The sequence below is a fragment of the Anoplophora glabripennis genome, unplaced genomic scaffold, assembly GCF_000390285.2.
Source record: "Anoplophora glabripennis isolate ALB-LARVAE unplaced genomic scaffold, Agla_2.0 scaffold126, whole genome shotgun sequence".
In the NCBI taxonomy this organism is placed as follows: Eukaryota; Metazoa; Arthropoda; class Insecta; order Coleoptera; family Cerambycidae; genus Anoplophora; species Anoplophora glabripennis.
This window is the reverse complement of record NW_019416477.1, coordinates 42,692-67,417: the sequence shown is the minus strand read 5'-3', so window position 1 is coordinate 67,417 and position 24,726 is coordinate 42,692. Positions and strand designations below refer to the sequence as shown.

The 24,726-nt window shown below is 32.0% G+C and overlaps 1 protein-coding gene across 1 annotated transcript in view; it reads right to left on the bottom strand.

The window, feature by feature from the left end:
• The window catches only part of LOC108906176, a 42,384-nt gene extending 31,549 nt beyond the window's left edge, over positions 1-10,835 (bottom strand). The window contains exon 1 of the mRNA XM_018709377.2: positions 10,490-10,835. Coding sequence (XP_018564893.1) covers positions 10,490-10,751 — 262 coding nt within the window. The 5' untranslated portion in view covers positions 10,752-10,835. The remainder of the gene's footprint in view (positions 1-10,489) is intronic.
• Positions 10,836-24,726: the final 13,891 nt, after the last annotated feature.

Sequence of the window (24,726 nt, the reverse complement as noted above, 5' to 3'; positions counted from 1 at the left end):
ATTTTCTTTGGTAGTGCAAATTTTCCACAATCTGTCTTGCGTCAATAAAGACTATTTTTGTCAAAATTAAATACCCAGATGAGGTACATTGTTTATACAGGGTGTCCAAAAAGTCAGGAGACACCTAACTAATTTCTCAGGTAAATTATTTTTGAAAAGTGTTACGGTCATTCATGCAGTAACTTCACGAGACGAGAAATTCAATGGTGACCTTGGATTTGACCTTGACGATGACCTTGAAGATTATTTCAAGGTCACCTCAATTTTTTTTAAATGGAAACCCCCTTTTTCGACGTCGACAATCGAAAGAGCTGGATATTTTACGTCCAAAAACATTCTAAGGTTATAAATCAGGGTTGACCTTGAAGGTCATTCAAAGGTTATTTAAATTTGTGGGCTGGATATCTCCGAAGGACGCAGCTGATTTTACTTTAGTTATTTTGATTAATTGCAATTAGTGGTGACCTCAAACTCGACCTTCTTGGTGTCCTACAAGGTCATTTCAAGGTCAATTTTTTTTTACTGAAAATCTTCTCATGTGACGTCGGCAATCAAAAGAGTGGAAGTTTTCATACTTTTACTTTTAGCGTTACCCAGGAACCACGAAGGGAAGTAGTAATTTATGTTCCCTTTGGGGTGCTTTATTATCGTGAGTCCCCTTGCCTCTCAATTTCCCGCTCTTTCGATTGCTGACGTCGAAAAAGCGGATTTCCATTTAAAAAAATGGAGGTGACCTTGAAATAACCTTCAGGGTCATCGTCAAGATCAAATCCAAGGTCACCATTGAATTCCTCGTCAAACACAAACTACAAGAATGAAATATTTTTCAAAAATAATTTACCTTTTTCTCTAAATTTAACTATTATTGAGTAGGTAATTTTTTACTCAGACTTGGTTTATACATATTTAGGTTTTAGAAATACTATTTTAGGTCTTGATTAAAAGAATTAGATTAACTGATCGGACGAATAAATTGCCATAACCTATTGTACGTTACAGATACGTAAGTAGGTATAGGTAACAATCTAACTATCCGTTTATTTAACCAAGTATTAATCGAGATTCAATATATTATTGTTTTTAATAATTGTAATCAAACCACTACATTTAAACACAATAAAAATAAACCAAAATAACCGGATAAACGGATACTTGTCCAGCACTACACGCCATTCACCACGCGACGAGATGATCTAATGAGGACGATGGAAATAGACAAAGACAACGCAAGACAATCATAGAATGGGGTGGGATTCTGAAGAACTTATTTAACGTGTACTTTTATTTGAGTGAAGATACTCAGTTATAGTTCAAATATTATCACAAATTAGTAAAATTATCAAAATGATCAATATTGAGTGAAAATGTACTCCATCATTTCACTCAATGGATTCTCTGCAAACCTTTATTGCTTTCACTCACACCGATTTTTTACAAGGAATCATAATATTCGTGATGTCAAGATTTTGGGATATTTTGCTACCGCTACCAACTCTGTAATGTTGGTTGCCTCAGCTCGGCGAACAAGTGGCCTGTAAACATTTATGAAGGTTCTGTACTATGTATTTGTAGAATCTGCTTATTTTCGATTTGATATAATTTTCCAAAAAACTTTTATTTTCCTCGTATAATTCTCGCATAATTTGAAGAAGGGAGAAATCTCAATTTTTTTTAAATAGGAATTATTATCTATAATTACCCATGTATAATGACGCAAAATGAGGAAGTTTTAAAGAAAATAATCCGACTTTGAACCTAATAATGCAAATTACAGTAATGCGGCTTGGTAAAAGATAAACAAGATTATTATTATCATTATCGAAGGTTATTTATTGGCGATTCACTAACGGTAAGAAATTGCCACATATTATGACAAATATTACTAACAGGTAAACATAGCATGTAATAAAAAGAATTGGTCATTTCTTAGTAGATCATAATAATGACCACTTGTGACGCAGAAATTAAAGGCTTTGTTTCTACAGTAGTTCTGACAGTTGCAAATTATTCTAATTTACGATTTTAATCCTAATCATGAATGTTTTTTACTTAATCTTGTCCCTATAATTTCCAAATACGTGCCATACTATACTTAATTAGCAACCATTACGATAAAACAAAAATAACGTGACTGCTACTAAAGGGTGTCTCAAAAGTAATGCAGAATTTGAATTGTGCTGCATCTTTATTCCGAAGAGTTGGCAGCATTGTACAGAGCCATGTGTTACAGTAAACACGTTGCGGTTCGACAACACGTGAAAAGATTATGAAAATTCATTACAAGTACGGAGAGTATGTAGCTGAGACCGTGCGCAAGTTACGTGGAATTTTCGGTAAAAGGAACGCCTCGATTGAAATAACTGGGAAACAATTAGTTGCCAAATTTGAAAAAAACAGGTTCGGTTGCAGACAATAAGATCTGCATCTGCATCCATTCCAGTTTCTCTAACCCAAGATGAAAATCAGACGCCTATTGAATGTGCCGGACATTCGTTGATTGGATGTTGGAGAAGCAACAAGTGGACGGTGATTTTGCTAAGAAAATCAACTTTAGTGACGATGCACATTTCCGTCTTAGTGGGTGTTTGAACAAGCAAAACTTCGAATTGAAAAATAAAAAAAAAATCAAAATTTTTTCACTCCACGTGTTCGACATTGTTAGTCAATTTCTGTTTCTTTCTCTTGTTATTTACCAGTAATTGATGTTATATTTAATGTTGTATATTGTTATGTCGAACTTATTAAGATTTTCAACGTTTCCTAAATATTTTTTGGTATCTAAAATTTAACGAATAGCTCCGATGATGACTGTAGTCGAAAGCGCTCAGCTAAGATTTTAATAAAAATTTTATACACACTTTAACATACAAATTTCTTTGGCTTTTCTTTAAATCACCGAAGTGTGTACTCAAGATACAGTCGTTATTATTTAATCCTTTGTATTTGCTCAGAGCTGTTCTAAAAATGTCAATGATATGTAGAGGCCTGCATTTAGCAGACGCACAAAGTATTTCAAAAATGCAAAATTGTGAAAACAGCAAATAAACAAAGACCAGACAATAAATATTTACAGGCGCCTGCTGCATTATTCTCCTATTTGTAACAGCATCTTAAAAAAAACGGAAAGAATGTAGAAACCGGCCAACTCCTAAAATATCTTTGACTTCTCCCGGCAACAAGAAACTGCAACTATCATTCGAGAAGAAAATAGATTTGATTTTCAAGTAATAAGAAGACTGGAAGCCTTTTTCATAAATTTATAGCAAGTTCCAACCTGCAGAAAGTGAATTACCGACATAAAACAAAAAATACATTTTCCGTATGGGCCAAGGACATTAAATAAACGATCTAGAGGATCTGTGTGGGGTAAATGTCAGAGTATAACAATATTTTAAATTGAAAACCGAATGTCGTGCATTGACGATTAAAATATCTATTGACAAATACCAAATAGAAGAACACTTTATTGCATACCTGGGTGAAGCTTGGGTGGATATTAGATGACATGACGGTACAGAAACATTCAGTGAACCAAAATGTCAGTGGTATTGTTCGAGGTTTTCGTTCAAGTAGGCAAATAATTATCTTGAATGCTGGTTTTGTAAATTCTGCAGTATTGTCCAACATCACCCCTAACTATTGTTAGTTAATGATCTGAGTGACGATGCAATGAGCAAGAATCTCTATTATATTAAGTAATATCACCAAAGTCAAACGCCACCAAGATTGCCACCATTTATATGTGAACCCTATTGAGTTGACCTATAAGGCAATTAAACAAGATATATGAAACCACAACATTACTGACCAATTACCAATCGCCGATTTAATTACTCCTACAATGTAGGCAATAGAACCGGAACACAGGCTGACTAGAAATCTTATGTAAATATGTTACTGGTATTGATATTGAAATGAATATTGGCATTTGAACGAAAAACTCGAAAGCGTCTTGATGAAATCATCATGCACTTGGGATCTCCAATGGTGAAAAGGACGAGTTTAACAATCTTTCGAAATTGCGTTGGGACTACAGACAACAACGTCCGGAATTTAAATTTTTGTCCTAGCAGAAAGAGTTTTCTCCCGATTGTATTTATATTTTCCGGTTGTTAGATATCGATTCACGATTAATAAAATAAGTAGTTGTAAATTTTATAAAATATACAGCATTTTTTTTCCTGCTGACGATTTTCCTTAATTTCACGCACTGTATTTTAAGGTAAAAATTGTATAATGGTAAGTGTCCTCAAAAATATTCCAGTAAAACAAGAAATCTGTCGAATTTTTTTCCATTCTGAATTAACTAGAATTTATCACACAGAATATTTATTTATTTTTGTTATCTATTTCCAACAATTCCAATCTCTTGTTTTTAATAAAGATGTAAACAAATACCACGAACGATTTGTTTACAGTATAGACTGTTTTCACTATTACTGGTTTTACAATATGTACATTTTGAATAACATTATTAAGCCTTAGATATAAAGATATTTTAAAAACGATTACAATTTATAAATAAGTACAATTTCTATTTATGTTTTCATTTCTCCCGCAACAGTCTGCAGTGAATAACTATTACAACAAGAACTCCACAAAATATTAAAATCCCAGAGAAAAAAATCTCAATCTGTCAAGAATTTACTTTTTCAGGATATGTAAATTATATGCTTCTACATTATCTCTTTGTTCGTTAAGAAGTTGTACTGACCGACTGACCTATTTAAATAATCTACTGGATCGTAAAAATAAGACGGCTCATTTATTTGTAATTTAAATCGTATCTTGTTGTCTTACAGATTAATAAGTAAGTCACGTCGTTAAATTTTACTATTTTTTCCTCAGCTAACCTCTATTTATTAATCAAATAATAACCTGGAACTTCTAAAAGCAAGCTACACATTTTATTACATCACATTTAAATATCCCTTGTGTTCTAAACGATTAATGCTTTATTATTTAATGCATGTTTTTTGTATACTCTTAAGATTAACATATTTAACTAGTGAAACAATGACCTTGTCCGATCCGAAACAGGCGCCTATTACATATCTAGATTTCCATAGCAGACAATCGTACAATGCAGTTAAAAATACTTTGAAATGCACCAATTTCGTATGAAAAATGCCTGTAAGCATTTGAAATATACGTCATATTTAATTGCATTCAAATGTCCCCACGTGCTACCAGACTAATTATACGCTTTGAAACTCGTTAATTATTATTAGTGTACTATATGTGATAGTTGTTAGCTACGTTTTATCATTGACACTATTCCGTTTTTTGATGGCATCGTTATTTGAAATAGTACTTGACATTAGTCATTAGACCTAGGAACTATTTATTTATCGTTAGTTCCTATCATTTCCTCGTACATTTTGAAACATTTACTAAAGTGCTTTTTTCATTGCCACAAAATGAATCGTGTCATCTTCTATGCGTATTAAATTGTTACTTATTTTTATTAATATATTTTAGCAGCCAAAGAAATATATTTGTTATGAAAAAAGTATTAATATAGATAATAAACTATTAATAATTATTGTTAATTAAATTAAATTTGAACTTGGCAGTTTATTTCAATATGAGAAATTACAATTTGAAATTAAAAAATTATATTGTACTTAATATAAATATTTTGTCAATGTTATGCAAGCTAGAAAATAAATGAAAAAAAGAGGCATAGGCAAAAGAAAACAGAAAATGAGAAATGTAAGATGCAATAAATATTAATAATACACAAACGAGTCTATATTTTTAGACAATCTTATAATGAAATGGTGGAGGCATTGTCTTACATGGATTAATTTTATTTGTACCTACTCTACTGAAAACGTTTCTGAAAACAACACAGAATCATTATACAGTACGCGCCTAAAGTATAGAATAAATTCAGTAAAAACGAAACAATTTTTTTTTGGGAAAAATCCTCGAACACGTCGATTTTTAATTTAAAAATACATATTTTAGCATAAAAAGCGATTTTCAACCGTCAATTGTTTTCGAGTAATGACATCATCGACATTTTTTTTAAATAGCAACCCCCTTTTTTTTCTTGATTCTGAAAGATCGTTTCATTGTCGATCCGACAGTATTAAAATGTTGCCATCTTACTTAGGAAAGATTTCGAGTAAATGACGATTGAATGTTAGAAAACCCAAATCAATTAAAATAAAGCAAAAACGTTATCAAATTTAGTTTTTCGAAATGCCTGAAGTTTTTTATGGATCACGTAGGTGTAAATCTTTACAAAGTGTCACTGTCATACCGACTTTCTAAGTATTGTAAACGATATAAAAATTATTGTTGAATTTAAAATATTATGGCACATTTAACTGTCACACAAAGAATTGAAATTTTAATTCTTATCGGATGCGGGGATAAGACTAGAACGCAGCAGGAAGTTTGCGATTTATTTAATGAAAAACATCCTGATATTCCCATATGGTTTCAGCAAGACGGTGCACCTTCGCACTATGCGCGCCTTGTTCGAGATTTTCTGGACAATTGTTTTCCTAGGCGGTGGATCGGCAGACGAGGACCGATAGAAAGGCCCGCGAGATCCCTAGATCTCACACCCCTGAACTATTTCTTATGGGGCTACTTAAATTCCAAAATGTACGTTGATAGACCACGTAATTTAGAAGAACTCCAAAATTGTATTATAGATGAAATACACAGTTACCCCAGAAATAATTCATAATGTGCAAGAAGAATTTCTATACAGACTTGCATATTGTCAAGAAGTCGGTGGGTGGCAATTCGAATACTTAATTTAGGTAGAAAACTTAATGAACTGTATTTGCTTGACATAGGAATTGTTATTTTTTTAATGAATAAAATTTACGTTTTCTAACATTCAATCGTCATTTACACGAAAACTTTCCTATGTAAAATAGCAACATTTTAATACTGTCGGATCGACAATGAAACGATCTTTCAGAATCAAGAAAAGATAGGGGGTTGCTATTTAAAAAAAATGTCGATGACGTCATTAATCGAAAACAAATGAAGGTTGAAACTAGTCTTTTATGCTAAAATATGTATTTTTTAAATTAAAAATCGACCTGTTCGAGGATTTTTCCCAAAAAAAAATTGTTTCGTTTTTACTGAATTTATTCCATACTTTAGGCGCGTACTGTATAAAGAACCGCTACCTATAGACAATTACTTGCGTTTCGTGGATTGTTTAATTTGTAATCACCGAATCTAAGTATTATTATTACTTTTATGTCCTTGAGGAACCCCATGACTAGGACACATTATAATTTAAGGAAATTCACATTCATCATTAAATTTTAACTCTGAGCATCGATATCATGTTTTGTATACCTATCGATTTCACTTCCCTTTAAAATAATACGACAACAATTATTATTTTTATTAAATGTAATAATAAAAATTGATATTAGTTTATTATTTACTACCATTAAATGTATTAATTAGATTTTGAAGTTAACAAATGACAGTTGGCACTTTAATCACTACAGGGCATCACTTTATTACGTATTTTGCATTATATTGATTCAAATATTCTATATTTTATAGTTTATAATTAGAGATGCACTGTTTGACTTGATTTTCAAGCTACTTGACTTGATTCAAATCAAATAATACTGGTCTAATGGCTTGTTTACACGGGAACAGTAAACTAAATTTTAACTAAATTTTAAGTCCCTTGAACCCATTTGAACAGCGCATATGTGGTAAGTATTAAAGTTATGGAGCAAGTAACAATTTAGTACACTGGAATAGAATTTATTCTATTTTTTCGTGCAAGTTGACGACTTGCACCGAACTTTTCCCTCCTGCTCCTGCTCCCAAAGTCGTTTAGGTCTATTTTTCTCTTCATATATTTCTTCAAATCTTTTTAAACAGATGTGACAATAATTAGGTATGTTTACTTATTACAAATATTGAACCAATATCTTCATTCAGGTTTCCACTAAACTAAAGTGAATAACATATTACAATATTGACATAATCTAACCTAATATACAATATAATATTGACCCGCTCTGCTTTTGGTACGGTATTTGATAGTCTACAAAATACAAGTCTGAAAATTGTAACAAATAACTAACTTTTATGCCCGTCATTAGTGTTCATTTTTTTCAAATTAATTTTCAGTTGATTATATCGTCTGGAAATATAACGTTGTATAAGATAAACAGATAACTTAAGTGGTCCTGGCGCCTATTCCCAAATCTCAACCAAATTACCGTGAGTAGACCAAATTCCATGAGTACCAAATCCGGGCGATTATACGTAAAGTTTCCTTTCCTAGACTACACTATTTGCATAATTGTTAATAGTTATACTTATGACTCTACATGCCATCGGCAAAATATAAATGGCGATGTTTCCAATAACTAAGACAATTTTCCTTGAATATCATCATCACCTGGATTTAAAGCTATAAAAAGAAATTTCATAATATTACTCATTACTGATTTTAAAAGACACGTAGCCAGAGAATACACCTAGATATTTAAGTCTGATTAGGACTACATTGTCTGAAATTATTTATGGCATTATCAGGTGGTTTTATTTAATCACGTTCCGAAAACAAACAAACGATTGAAGAAGTAGGGGTCTTTAATAGGCTACAATTATTAATTTATTTGTAATTCTCGTGACGTTTGTTTAAATATATTCGAGAATGTTTCACTAAAATGTTTCTAATATTATTCAGAAATATGTAATAAAATAGAATCCGTTATTTTTAGAGCTGCGATTTTGACCGCTAAATTTATTGAAGTATTTATGAATAGTGGAGCAAATATTTATAACTTTTAGAATATAAAGAACATTTTGGAGTAATCCGTTAAATATACATTTGTATTTTTATTAACAACTACTGTAGTACAATTTTATGTTCATACCAGAACTTGTATGTATCATCAAGATCATAACTTAGAAATAATGTATATATTATCTACAAAACTGAGGCAAAATAAATGGTTTTTATTCATTAATATTTCTATTTCTTCTTTACTTCCAACAAGATCAAAATAAATCGTTTTATTAGATTTTTTCAACTTAATTTTGTGTGTTCTACTCTGTGTTTCCCTATATTTTGCACCTCACATATGTTATTTTTAGAAATGCTTACAGATATATTGAATAAAAACATTATACGAAGTCTCCTAAAGCGTCAGAATTCTACATCATATCAAACAAATTAATATCGTAAAGGTGTCAAACTATACAGAACTTAGTTTTTCATTGAACACCCTGTATATATTTATACTTTTAAAAAGTATAATTTCTTGCGATTAGAGTGACAGTAAATAAGGTACGGCTTTGTGCCATTTCAACATTGCCTCTTTTGGACATATGTCCATAATATAAGGGAATAACCTATCAAATCTTATATCACTCTCATCTTAAGAAGCTGTTCTATCAAAAATTTTGTCAAAGTATAAGGAATCGTATTGAAAAAAAACAGCATATTTATGTTTTGCGATGTTCATTTGTTCATTGGACCCAAATTCTAGTGTTTCATAACTATTCATACAACTTTTACATTTAACATTTTTTTTCTGGTTTACAAATAATATCTGCAGAAGGAGTACTATAAACCTATATACTTGGATGGGCACTATATTTCGATTACAGAAATATAAGGTATGATTAATCTAACCCTTATAATAAAAGAGATGTGGCCAAAAGGGTCAATATCTATATGGAAAAATAACGTGACTATCTATGTCTTCTTTATTATAAGACCTCCAAATCTTATAGTCTTTGATCACGCAAAATGAGGTAACAATAATTTCTGAGGAAGACAATATAAAGAAAAGTCCTTACAAGCGATTTTTTGTGGATGGTGGATATCGTAAACCAGTAAATAGGTACATAAGCTCTCATTATCCTAAGGACTTAATTCAAAAAGAGACGTTGGTCGATTTTCTTTTTGTTACTTGTTTCAGCTGATAAAAAAGACTTTTCAGTAAAATTCGTACATAATTGTTATCTATTCCTAAAAATAACAGCTATAAGTAGGATGCAGAATATAGAGCAATACATGTACAGAGGTATTTTGTCCAAACTAAAATTAAGCCAAATACCTTAAACTTTGCGGATATTAAGAGGATATTATCCAAGAAATTAACAAAACGTTAATGTGAAAATATAAGCGAATAATATTTTATAAAGATAGTTGATTGATAGTTGGTAATTTCTTTGGGGTATTGTGTAATTTTTTGTGAATAGATACTGAAACTTTTGAATCTTTATTCATTACTTAGACGATATTATATTGTAATTTGGCAAAACTGTTCTAAAAAATGCTGGTAACCTTTAGATGGTAATAACCTTTTAATAAGTTAGACATACTTTTTTGGAAGGTTTAATATTATACAATAATATTTATTTAGCAGGAATATTCAAATTTTCCTGCAAAGTAACAGTGATATATACATTTAGCGGTCAATTGTCTCCCAGAAAAATAACAGTAAAACGTGTTTTAAAAGATAATTACCTCTACTTTTCCATTGCTGAAATTTGTGGTAAATAAGGCAGGAGCACATGAAACAGACACAACTTAGCACCATCAGAGTCAAAACGATTCCGACCCAAACGTCCGCCAAGAATTGTTCGTATTGCGGATCGGCCAGGTCCACTTCCGGCACGCCAACATTGGGTTTCACGAAAATATTAGAAATGTTGAGCTGGATCTGCTTATAGTCGTCGGCGGGCACAGTCGGCAACTTGAATTCGAACTCCTCCTCCATTCTTAACATCTCATAGCACTCTGCACACTGTGGATTTTCAAATCTCGACGTGACACTAGCGCTCGCACTGCGACAGTAATCGGCTGCTGATAGTCAACAATTGCCGGCTTTCTGACAGGGCTTTCACTGTCGTTGAAGTCTCCGACTCCCACCAGGGGACTAGGGGCATATGCTACCTGTACCCAATACCGAGAACGGCGCGGAGGTAGCGGTTTTCCAGATTTCATCCAAAGTTCGTCACACCGTCATATTTTCATCGGAAGGAGGATGAATCATTGGGAGATCGTACGGTACAAATCGCAAAATATACCCTCTTCGAAACGGAAGACGCCTTACTGCTTTCATGAAGTATTTGTGCGCTTTGTCAATTTAAAGTAATTGGATCATTCTTAATGGAAACTAAAAAAGATCTCAAAATTTCTCTAAATAAGACAATCAAAATTCAATATGTTACATATGTTTTCCAAATAATATATATTTAGTACTTCATTTTAAATTCGTATTAATCGATTAAATTCGAAATTCCTCTCTTTTTTAAATTAGAATATCTATAAATTGTTAAAGGTACACGATGAGTCAAACTATAAATAATATTTTGCATATACTCTTCCAACAGATCTGAGATATTTCAGTTAATTCTTAAAATATAACGAATTGAAAATTTTGCGTTGTTTTTCCACTAAGAAAACGAACGTTAAAATGACTTTATTGTTGCCTTAACCTTCAGTTGAATAACCATTGAAATGTCTGGCTAATCCACGAACGGGAATGTCATCGCTATTTTATGTTTTTCCAGCACTACATATAATAACCAACAAATCTTTTCAAATTGAATTTATTAAATACATCATTCTACAATAATTTTGTTTTGTTAAATTTTCACTGTTTTTATAACGTTTAATTGTACATAAATTCGTATAATTTAAAACGCTTATTTATCACCAACAACGGTGAAGATATTCTCTACGTACGATAATCAACTTTTTTTTCTTAAATGAAAAAAAATATATATAACTATATGTATATATGAATCCAACGATATCTTTATGAAATATCGAGTTCAACGACCATAAAATTACATTTAAATGTAAAAATGTTAAATTCCCTTGTTGCTCATTTTAACTTAAAAGCCAAAATGGCGTTCTTAAGAAAATAAATTACTAATTCCTCTTAGACACAGGGAAAGATAGATACAGTACCACTGTAATCAATAGTGTGTCTAGAAACCAAATTGTATTAAATCTGTCTTTATACACCACAAATGAGTTATAGCATAAAATAAAAAAGACTAGTTGAAATATCTGAGGTTTAATTTCAGGAAAAATTGCAATATGCAATCAAGTTTTGATTAATTTTTAACTAACCACCTCATATACCGACAAAACTCTACTAAGACTATTGAAGTTTTATCTCGGAATCACATTAACGATCAGAATTCTAATTCCAAACCGGCAGTAAAATTATTACATAACCTCAATTACCTCAATTTTGGAATTGAACCTGTCAATTGAGTATCTAAATGAAACAGTAAGTAAAAAATATATACAGGGTGTCCCGGTACTTGATACAAATTTGAGTACAGATAAATGAGCTCAAAATAATATCAGTTCTTCATATAAATTTTTTCCATACTGACCTTCGTTAACAAGTTACGAGTCCTCAAAGTTGAAAATTAATTTTTTTTTATTTACAGTCTCTAAACTATTAACTTCAGCATAATGCAAATTTGGTGATCGATAACACATACGTACAGCTTGTTTTTGATGTAGTAAATGAAATTTCATAATGCTCAGAACGCCAGGGACGGACTATGCCCAATGGTTAACAACCCACAATTTTTGCATAGATGACGATCGCAATCTGGCTGTATCAAAAATAAGTTCCCTGAAGAATTTGCCAACGATAATACCCTCTTGGTTCAACTCGGTAAAATTAACAGTTTAAGAAATATTTGTGATTTTATGTCACAGTGAACTCGAGCGGCGCCTCCACCATTTTTTGTTTTTAATTTCTAATTGGACATAATTACTATGTTGAAAGCGTACATACTTTTAAAACAAGAGCCTAGAAAATCTTGCTGTGTGCTAATGTAATTCACTAACAAAACTTGACAAACACGCTTTACACATAACACAAAATAGAAAAACAAGTAATGTTAAAAAAATAATTTAAAAGATATAAAACTATCAAAATACATTTTCAATATGGGCACCTTGCACCTTCCCAAACTTCCTAAGTCTACGAATGTTATTTGTTTGTACACGAAAAAGCATTTATAGAGTAATAATTTAATAGCTCCATACGTTTTTGAGGAACGTCTGAATGGACATCGATATTTGGAGTTCTTGCAAAATAATTTGCAGCCACTATTAGATGATGTTCCATTAGACACTCGAAGAAATGTTTAATTCATGCACAATGGGGTTCCTCTCCATTTTAATCTTGATGTACAAAATTATTTATCCATTGTGTTTAATAATAAATGGATTGGGAGAGGAGTCGAAATTTCATAGCCTCCAGATTTTAACCCGATGGACTTCTTACGTCGGGATACTTGAAAAGTTTAGTGTACGCAACTCCAGTACAGGCAAGGGATAAATTACTACAAAGAATTAATTTCCATTGTAATAATTTTGGACCTACTTCAGAAATGCTTTTTCGTGTACAAACAAATAACATTCGTAGACTTAGGAAGTATGTGGAGATGAAAAGTGCCCATATCGAAAATGTATTTTGATATTCTTCCTTCATTAAAATTATTTTTTTTAACTTTAACATATTCTTGTTTTGTTTCTCTATTTTGTGTTAAGTGTAAATTGTATTTCAAATTTGGTTATTGAACATTACATTAGCACACAGTAAGATTTTCTAGGCTCTTGTTTTAAAAATATGTACGCTTCTAACATTAAGTGCAATTAAAATTAGAAACAAAAAATGGTGGAGGCGCCGCTCGAGTGCTCTGTAACATAAAATCATAAATATTTCCTAAACTGTTAATTTTACTGTATTGAACCAAGAGGGTATTATCGTTGGCAAATTCTTCAGGGAACTTATTTTTGATACAGGCAGATTGCGATCGTCATCTATGCAAATATTCTGGGTTGTTAACCATTGGGCATAGTCCGTCCCTGGCGTTCTGGGCATAATGAAGTTTCACTTACTACATCAAAAACAAGCTGTACGGATATGTTATGGATCACCAAATTTGCATCATGCTGAAGTTAATAGTTTAGAGACTGTAAATAAAAATAAAATTTTAATTTTCAACTTTGAGGGCCTTTAACTTGTTAACGAAGGCCCGTATGGAAAAAATGTATATTAAAAAATATGTAAATATATTATTTTGACCTCATCTATATGTACTCGAATTTTTTGTAGCAAGTATCGGGACACCCTGTATATAGATGTATATTTTATTAATAATATGTAGCAAGTGAATTAATTAATCTAAATATGGATATGACAAGTTTTGATTAAAAATTTTGTGTGCAAGCCAAAATTCTACACCTGCTAACAATATGGATTCGAACCTCCCAGAGAAATCAAAGAATCCGACGTTATATTATTATTCTGTTCTGTAGGTACTTTGTGGTTTTATCGCTGCTGAAAGCACTTAATATGGTTTTTGTCGGTAACAAAATAAAGAGCCTGCTCCAAAGTAACTAAGCTGAATTTTCAAATATATTGTAGTAAATATGACAGTTCGTAAAAAAAGAGGCAAAATCACTGACGTTTCTAAAAAGGATATAACTTTTTTTACTTAAAATTAATCCCCTCCAGCTTTTCTTTGCCAGAAAAAAACGAAAACTCGGGAAACTATATGTGATTTTACCACCATAAAAATTTCAGATGACTCGAGTAGTAGTGACTCATAATAATTAATAAAAAATTAAACTTGATTGATTATAATGAGTGAAATAGTCTAAAATATAAAATCATCTACAAGGAACTTTTCGCGGTAATAAAATTAAATAATTTTAAAATAAAAAGAGTAAACTATTTTCAACAACAAGAGAATGCTATTAGAAACAGCTGTTTTAGATTTAAAAGTAATGTCAGAATTTCAATTTGTCGAAAAATGGCTTATTAATAAAAGAAAATTTTTAGAAATTGAAAAAAATCTGAAAATCAAGAAGTGTATACTGCACTTATTTTTTAAAACATCCTCCTCCTGAGGAAATTTGTTTAGAATTAAAAAATTTTGAGATTTTCATTTTGTGTACAAACAAAAAAAACTAATTCAAATTAATTCTAGAAAATGTACTAGATATTTCAAAAGGTTACACATACCATTTGAAACAAATATATAAATGAATTTTTTGAAGCCTTGAAACATTATTTAATAACGTCAATGTGTTAGGTATTTGTTTGTTACTGATTTCTATATTTTTTTGTTAGTACCTATGATTTGGATAGATTATTTTTTACTATAAAAAATTATTAGTGACTAGCAGATCTGTCTAGATATTTACTATGAAAAAGTAGATATATCAATTCATTTCATGAAAATTTAAACAAATGTTGAAAATATAGCTGCAATATTTTGTAACACTGAATTCAATACACCTGCAATATATAACAAAAAGCATAAGTAGAATTGCCAGTTCCGAATTAATTGATCTTCATCGGTATGTCATAGGTGCAATACTGTGGATCCATATATTTTTATGTCTACCTAACAGACATGATGCGAGTATGGATGAAATATAACAAATAAGGTGTGTTAGATCTTAGATGAACATTGCTACTCAATAATCTTAGCGGTTTATTAGTCATTGCAGATGTAATTCAATGTTGCTCTGGTATTAGTCCGCATAGTTCGTGCTTTCATAGTACCTATAGATCGGTAGGTCACTTTATGCCAGTTTAATCGTACCTACTGGAAACCTGACATTAACACTTCTATTTGTTATATCTCATTCATACATTTGAAACAGCTCAATAGGTATCTTTATTTGGTTTTTTTAAAGTTTATATTTATATGAAGTCCAAATAACAATATTAGATACTGGAAACAAGTAAACCTCGTCTTCTTCATTCTTCTTAAGTTCTTCTTTTTTTTAATTTATCGTGATTTATTTGCTTGTAAGAAGTTATCATTTTAAAAAGCTTGTCAGTTATCCGGATTAGACAAAGAGGTTGAAAGTTTATCCGTGTGAAAAATAAAAAGTAAACCGGACTCTGAGGTATACAGTTCTCACGGATTCGTAATTAACGCGTAACAAAAGATCAATCCGTTAAGAAACCTAATAAAACTAGATAGTGGATTGTAGATTGTAAATTGTAAATAAGTGGAGTGCAAACACACCGTTCTCGTCCATTGCAACCATCCATTTTAGACCTCCATGATCTTTCAGTCAGTCTAATGGCATTTTCTCATTAACTCTAGGTTTCTAATTAGTCTCCACAGTTTTGACAGTGGTTTCTTCAAAGAACTTCCAATGTCCGGGTTTTTCTCTTTCAAACGGTAATAAAACTATAGAACAATATATAGGCTACTTACTCTTTCTCCTGGCAGATCTTGCGCATGCTTCTACCGGAGCAATATTACTGAGATGTTTCCTAAATGTGCGATGTCTAATGAGCAGTCCTCCTATTATTGATCCTTATTGATCTAAGACTTTTTTAGTAGGTCCGTTGTTAACTCCTTCGATGGTTTTTTTAAGAACTTCTCAGCTTACCTCTGTCCAGGAGTTCCTTACCGCCATATATTTTAGTTCATTCTTTCAATGTCGCAGCCAAGTTTGCCGTTGCCATTAAGGGTTACGGCCTCTATTTGGATGTAAATAAGTCTACTTACTGTTACTCTATTGACCCTGGTACTCAAACTAGTATCACATCATTTTAACTTAACTTTTCACCTTGCCTAAAGATTTCAAACATTGCATTGCTTGCCTTTGTCTCAGAATACATAGGAATTTGTTGATTTTATATAATCCTTCTTAACATTTCATTACACAGTGTTCAATGGCCATCCCTACAGTCCGTACGATATTTGTTGAAACAGAATTCCAAGAAAAGAAAAGGCCAAAAAAATTCTGTTATTGGAACTACTGTAACAATTTACCGCGACAGGGGCGTGCGTGCCCTTGAAATTTTCGGCCAATGTCTTTCTACCTCGAGTATCGATTGTAGTTAATTCAAACAAAGAGTCTTCTTGGAGTTATCGTACGGACTGTATTTCAATTTGTTCAAACGATTCTCCGTAACTTTTTGGATAAAAGATCAATATCTACTACACCAGTTTTTATTTCATGCGATGTGTGCTGTGATGTGATTCTAATAAAAACCATCTTTATTAATGAACTAAATCCATTTTGTCCATTGGAGCCACACAAAATAGTTATGCCGCTATGATATTTTAGTTTTAGTTTGGTACTGAGTATTCAATATGAATCTCGATCTTCCAAACATATCCCAGATTTTGTCATAATTTGTATGGCGCTGTTTCAAATTTTATAAATTTGTAATGGATAATATTTTTTATAAGACATAAGTTTTAAGTTTAAAATTATTGGAATATTCCATTTCAGTTTGAATTGGATACATAGAAAAATGATTGTAGATAAAAAATTAGACAAATATTGATACGTCCGAGGACACTGCTGATTATAATTTGTAAACACTAGAGTCTGAGCCCGTGCCCCTATCAAAATAAAAAAATCAACAAAAGCAGATTTTGCAAGTGTAAGTTTTTTAATATATGTAATAATATGTATATTTGTTGTTAGTAAGTGTATTTATAACACAGTAAAGTACCTACCTACTTACTGTTGTTAGTAAGATATTCATTAGCCTTGGTGTACCGACATAGTATAGTAGCATATCGGTTAAATGACGTTATACTTAAGCGAAGCAATATGTTATATTTTTTAAAAATAATAAAAACTAAAAACTATTTGTTTTTATTTCTTTCATATGATAAATGAAAGCACGTGTTACATTATACATATTATGTATATAATATTACGAGATAATCAAAAACTCCAACTTCCAGTTAAATCGAACATAAAAGACATAAATTAGGTTTACTTTAAGCTTACTAATATATCCATATTTTTAACGAAAACATCACCACTCTTTTTATTGTTTTTATCGAATAGTCAGTTTTATGATACGACGTACTTAAATGTTCGATGTATTCAGTATATAAGGAAGGTCTACTTTATTGAAATCCAAATGTTACACCTAATATTTTAGAATATTCACTGCTAAGCTTAGATACTATTTATACATATAAAAAAAATGCTTTTTATATTCCTTTTATTTTATTCTTATCTTTCTTTTCTGTTTTTTTATAATAAGATATACATATAATTCTTAATTCAATGAATTTAATGCCACTTCAAAACATTTCGGGATATGATTTGATTTGTTTGGGATTTTCCCACTTTCTTTGAGCGTACTACTGTTATAATTATTTGTGGCTGCATGTTATCCGTTTTGTACTTTTACGATATTTACATTATTTAATATTTGTTTTTTTATATATAAGAACTAAAAACTAGGTATTTAACAACCAGTCACGAGATTTTTTTTCAAGCAATACAGGAAAGTTACTACTCACTGGCAATTCAATATAACTTATAGGCCGATTGTCAAAGATTTTTCAAATCACTGCCGGTTCACACGTTACGAATTCGTTTATTTTATCGAATCGAGAAAAATATCGAATGGTATAGTCTTTCCGATCTCAATTGAAGAACCTAGAGGTACCAGATTCGGGCGCTGACGCAGCAACTCGGCATTGAAATGTTTGATAAATTGTTCGATGTTTATTTAACCATACCTATATACAGGTCTGGTCGAACTAAACGTGAAGGTGGTAGAAATGTATACGCCCAGTTGAAGAATGCGCGCACGGGCAAACGAAATACAAACACAGCTACATTGGACGACTGGCCTAGCAGTGCAGTGCAGCAAATGTGATTCACGTAATTTTAATTTATTATAGGCACCTTCTATTAATCATTAATATTACAATTGCGAAAGAGAGAAATAAGAGGGATAGTTTGTTTATTAATATTATTACAACATGGCATTTTGGAGACCTTTTGAAACGTAACAAAACGAAATTTACCATCAATATCAGCGACGGGCGGACCAGGTGTTGTTTCGTCGTTCGCTGGAGAGTCTTGGTATGGAGCCGCTCGCATGTATATGTATCTGGTCCTGGCGCCAATCTGCCATGGATCTTTCCTGGAACCCCGGTGCGTCCCGCAAAAATCAAATCTATTCACACAAATTCCACCAAAAATACGAGACCGTGGACAAGGAACCGTAGATGATCTACGACGTACATCGAAAGACGCAGAGCGGCAGAACAAAATTTTTCCCATGTTTCGAAATTTTCCCTACGAAGCACCGATTGTCGCCAAGCAACATCGACCGCCAACAGAATATGCTACCGATCGCTGAGCCACTGACGACAGCGCATAAAGTCTCACCACAGTTCCGAATTTTTGGAAAATAATGCAAGCCCAATTTACGAAATTCGGATTAAAACAAGGCCTTAGAGTCATTATTAAGCAAATTCATTTTCAGATTCAATAATCAATCAATCAATAATCCGCCACCATTTTAAGAAGAGCGTTTTTCAAGGAGGCCAGTTTTCCAGTTTCAATGCTGCAGGACCCTTGTGGAGCCATCCTAGAATGTGTTCGAACGTCCACCCGAGGTCAGTACAAATATTATTATCGCTTTCAATTGTTGTAAATTAGCTAAAAATTTCAATTAACCATGCATTTTTTTACAAATCAAACCTGAGTTAAAAATTTCTCACAAAAATTTAACGAACTCTAAAGCCCTCGTAACTAATACCATCTACATATTACCAACCCTGAGTCGAAAATCCTGAGGGATTTAAATTCCTGAAGCTTCCATACCAGGGACTCCAAGGATGCCTTTTAAAGCTTCCAAATCAGTTACTCTTAAGAGGAAGAAGGCTCAGTCGAAAGCCCGACACAAAAAACAAAAAACGATAGCTTTTCAATGTGGGTAAATGCATTTTAGGTACAAACATTAGAGCCTGATCCATTATTCCAAGACCAAGGATCTCATCATCAATGGAGGAACAGCGCCAACGTCGGCGTACTCTAACCCAAGCATCCGTTGCTGTTGGTGTGAAGAGGGATGCGTCCAATCATCCCGGTCACCTCTTCGCAGGCGTGCAGGCGACCAACCTCCCGGCAGCGCAGACGAAAACCGAGAACCTGGGTCACTCAACCCGATAATAGATGTATAGAAGTGCAAGACCACGCTCACCAATCAAATCAACGACAGTTATAAGTCTTATTTTAGTTTAAATAATTTAATTGTAAGAAATAATTCCTTAGAAAGCATTACCGAACTTATTGTTACATTTCTTTTATTTTTTTGTTATAAACAAATTCCAATTAATTTAGAACCTCCCGTATAATATCCCGTATAATATTTTTTTTTGTTTTGTTTCTTTGTTCTCTTCTTACATTGTATTTTGCATATGTCTAGTTGTTTATACATTATTTTTAACTGCTTTTTATATTAGCTAACATTTCTCAATGTATACAACATGTAATTGGACTGTCCCTTTGTCTGTATGTATGCAGTATAAATAAATAAATAAACAAAATAAATAAATAAATAATACGACTCTACGTGTTTGATGTCACATCCATTATACTAATAAGTAATAACTATCAACTAAATATTAGCAATTTTCGTTAATTAGACAGTTAAAGTTAAAGTTAATTACATAGTTAAAGGTTATTCGTGTTACCTACTGTATTACACAGACTGCTATCTTCAAAATTTATTATTGTAGCAAAAGAATGATAATTATATATATTTTATTTTAAAAACGTGTAGTGTCTTTTTTAATAAGAGTATATACAGGGTGTTTCTAAAATAGGGTTCCAAACTTCTGCTGCGTTTATAACTCATTAAAATAAGCCAAAAAATTCCTATTAACATGTGCCCTAAAACGCGCCCTTAGGAAGTTATATGCCCTTAAAAGGGCTCAAACAAAACTGGTTTCTAAAAATCGCCAATAAATAAAACTGTTATTCTGTAAGTTGTACAGACTGCACCGGACACTATATTTTCTTGCAATCGGTATATTTGGCTGTTGTTTTCACGGTGGCTTCAAAAGGTACATTTCAGGAATCACACTGAAAGAAATCCACCAAGTGAGGGGCTTTGCTAAGATATTTTAGATACAGTAGGTAAAATTTTTGCTCTCACAAAAAAAAAATTCATGCTGCCACAAGTAAATACGTTTTGCTGAAACGTGTTTGCTACCACAACAAAGAAAAGTCTTGTGGCTATATGATAGTTCACTTAAAATTTTATTTTAGTCGACTGTCTATCTGTCCCAAGTGAGTTGCTTTGCTCGGGTAAGTGAATGTACTTTTTTAGAATTGATCCAATTGGGGTTAGTCAGTCCTTATTTGTAGCAAATTAGGGCTCACTTACTGTAACTGAGGCCTCACTTAATAATTTCTAGAATAAACCGGAATTCGGCTCAGTGCGCATGCGCGATTACGCGTGCCTTATACTGACCATGGTTTCGTCCATAGAGAAGTTAGAGGTATCGCCATTTTGCTGTAACACGTAAGCACTGGATATACGTTCGTCAATCGTTAGTCGATGGGTCTTTTATAATAAATAGATGTTTTGTGATCGAGTGTTCAGTCAGTTTTCAGTTGTCTAACAACCGACAGAAAGTTTTCAATTAGAGTATTTGCGTAGGTATGCAATAATACTTATATGCATGCGTGATTACATGCACACAATGCAGGCTGGATACAAACTCTTACTTCTGGAATGGGGACTTTCATTTTATGCTTGTTTGAACATATGTACAACATTTAAGTTGCATTGCATGGTGCACGAAAGAGTGAGGATAGCCAACAACACCGAAAAATAGTAAATACGGAGTTCACTCGCTTGGGGTTAATGAGTCGACTCGCTTAGGATTAATGAGGACTCGCTTGGGGTTAATGAGTTCACTCGTTTGAGGTTAATGAGTTGAGTCGTTTGTGGTTAATGAGTTGACTTACTTGAGGTAGCAAAGAGATTATAGCAAAACTGTCTACTTACTGCAAGTGAGTTCCTTCCAGCAAAGCAGTTTTTCTTGTGGTAGGAAGGCAACTCACTTGGCGCCTGTTTAATGCAGATATTTTGCTATGGTTAATGGATTTTTACTAACTGTAACAAAGAAATTCTCTCAGTGCAGTTGTCTAAATTGTACCCATGAGTACCATTGTACCTCTATCGATAAAATATGAAAAATTGTAGTAAAGCAATTATTAATCATTGTTTTATTTTGTTTCCCAGCTCTTATTTATGCTTGACATAGGGTAGGGTAAATTCCTTGCTCATACAAGTTTCTTTTATTTGCTAAAGAAATGTATAGGAATTAGTTAACAAGTCTATAATTTAGCTAAACAAATTCATTAAATATTCATTCATGTTTATGTTCTTTGAGATTTTTCGGTTTCCGTTTAAAAGCTTTTTAAAATAATTTTTTTTATGAAAAAAAAATACAATATATAGATATTTTGGAAAAAGGTATCATAAACTCTGAAGCTGTTGAAACGCGTTTTATTTTTTAATTAAATTTTCTATTATAATGTAATGGATCAATATTTGGAACAATTAACTTTTTTAGGACACTATACACGTCAATATTAGTTATTGACCATCTGCTAGATTTTACCCAGTGATATTTTATGGCAACTTTTTTGAGGTTAGGTTTTTTTACAATCTGTGCCGTATATTATATTATAAAATTTCTTTTTATATACATATAACATACAACTCGTGTTGAAATCTTTGAAAAGGCATAATTTTTTTAAGATAAATGCAATTAACTTTCCCAAAGTGAACTAACGTCTATCTATAAGGCAAACGAATGGACCATAGTTCAAGGATAACTTCCTCGGTTGAAAATAAAACCGGTTTAGATGAAATCATATTGGTACAGATTTGCTTCTTCTAAAATATCAAGTCATATGATATCATCTATGATATGATGAATAATAAATTTAAATATTGTTTTATACTTAGACGTTGCTACTTCCCTAAATACAAATTAATGCACAAGTAACATGCTTACCATATGCACTTATTACTTATTACATGAAGAGTCAAAAAAATTATTCCGTTATCCCCAACTTACAAAGCAGCACCAACACGATAGTGATGATAAAATTACTGTTTGTACAACAATTTTAAACGAAATTTTTGTTATCCGAGGCCAGTACTTTCAGTTCTGGTTAAGACTCAGCTAACTAGTTAGGCAAGTAAATTGAGAGTATAATTTCGTCCACACGTCATGCAGATATTGAAAAATCCTCTTCTTTCTCTATAAAAATGTACATTCATACTATCCATGCTCAGTAATGGCTGATGCTGATCTACAATATATGATCCGCTGAATATTTGCGGTTCCGCGTTAAGTAAGTAGAAGTAAGTATTTGGAAGTATATGATCCATTTACGTTACTAATAAGTTTACTATAAAATATTTAGTTTATACCAATAAATATTTTTGTACAACTCTGTTACATAATCTCCACTTTAAAAATAATTATGTAAATAAATTAATAGACAAAATAAATTATTCTTGTTTTCACAATTATATCAATCAATAATATATTCTTATCATTACAAAATGTTGGAACATAATTGAAAGTATATACAGGGTGTGTCGGTACTCGATACAAAAAAGTCGAGTACAAATATATATGGTCAATATAATATCAGTTCTTCATATAATTTTTTTTCACACGGGCCTTTGTTAACAAGTTACAGGCCCTCAAAGGTGAAAATTAAAAAGTTATTTTTATTTACAGTATCTAAACAATTAACTTCAGCATTTATTATGCCCAGAACGCCAGAAACGGACTACGCCCAAGAATTTTTGCATAGATGACGATCGCAATCTGCCTGTATCAAAAATAAGTTCCTTGAAGAATTTTCCAACGAACACATTCTAGGTTCAACTCGGTAAAATTATCAGTTTAGGAAATATTTGTGGTTTTATGGTGAAGGCGCCGCTCTATTTGCATTGTGACAGAATCACAGATATTTCCTAAACTGTTAATTTTACCGAGTTGAGCCAAGAAGGTATTACGTTGACAAATTCTTCAGTGAACTTATTTTTGATGCAGGCACATTGCAATCGTCATCTATACAAAAATTCTGGGTTGTTAACCATCGGGCATAGTCCGTCCCTGACGTAAGCATAATGAAGTTTTACTTACAACATTAAAAACAAGCTGTATACAAGTATTATCGATCTCCAAATTTGCATCATGCTGAAGTTAATAGTTTAGAGACTGTAAATAAAAATAACTTTTTAATTTTCACCTTTGAGGGCCCGTAACTTGTTATTGAAGGCCCGTATGAAAAAAAATTATATGTAGAACTGATATTAGACCCCATTTATTTGTACTTAACTTTTTTGTATCAGGTACTGGAACACCCTGTATATTTAACAATAAATATTTGATATTGATGTGAATTTGAAGTGAATGATTTAATTCTTATATGACTGTTTGCTTTTTACAAAGTTTTGAAGTGAACTGTCCTCTATAATGTCTGTGTTGTAACTGTCCCTAGAGATATACAGGGTGTCCGGTAAGTACCTCCTAATCTCTCGGGAGTGTATAGGGGAGGTCAAAATAAAACTAGTCCTTCCTATAATTTTTTTTCCTAATGTGCCCCCTAACGGAGTTAAGGGGGGTCAAAGGGGTACCTAGAAATTAACGTTTAGGGTTATAACTTTGAAACCACCCTGTATATTTTAATAAAATTTTCGTACGTTGTATTACACATGGAGCTCTACGATTTGATGCTAAAATCAACTTTTTGCTATTATCAGGTGTCCAGAAACGGACTGGCCCTATCACAATTTTTCTCAAAATTTTGACAGAAGTAATTTTATCAAACTGAAAATATTATTATTAGATACTCTGAAGGTTTTTCTTTAAAAATGGTAC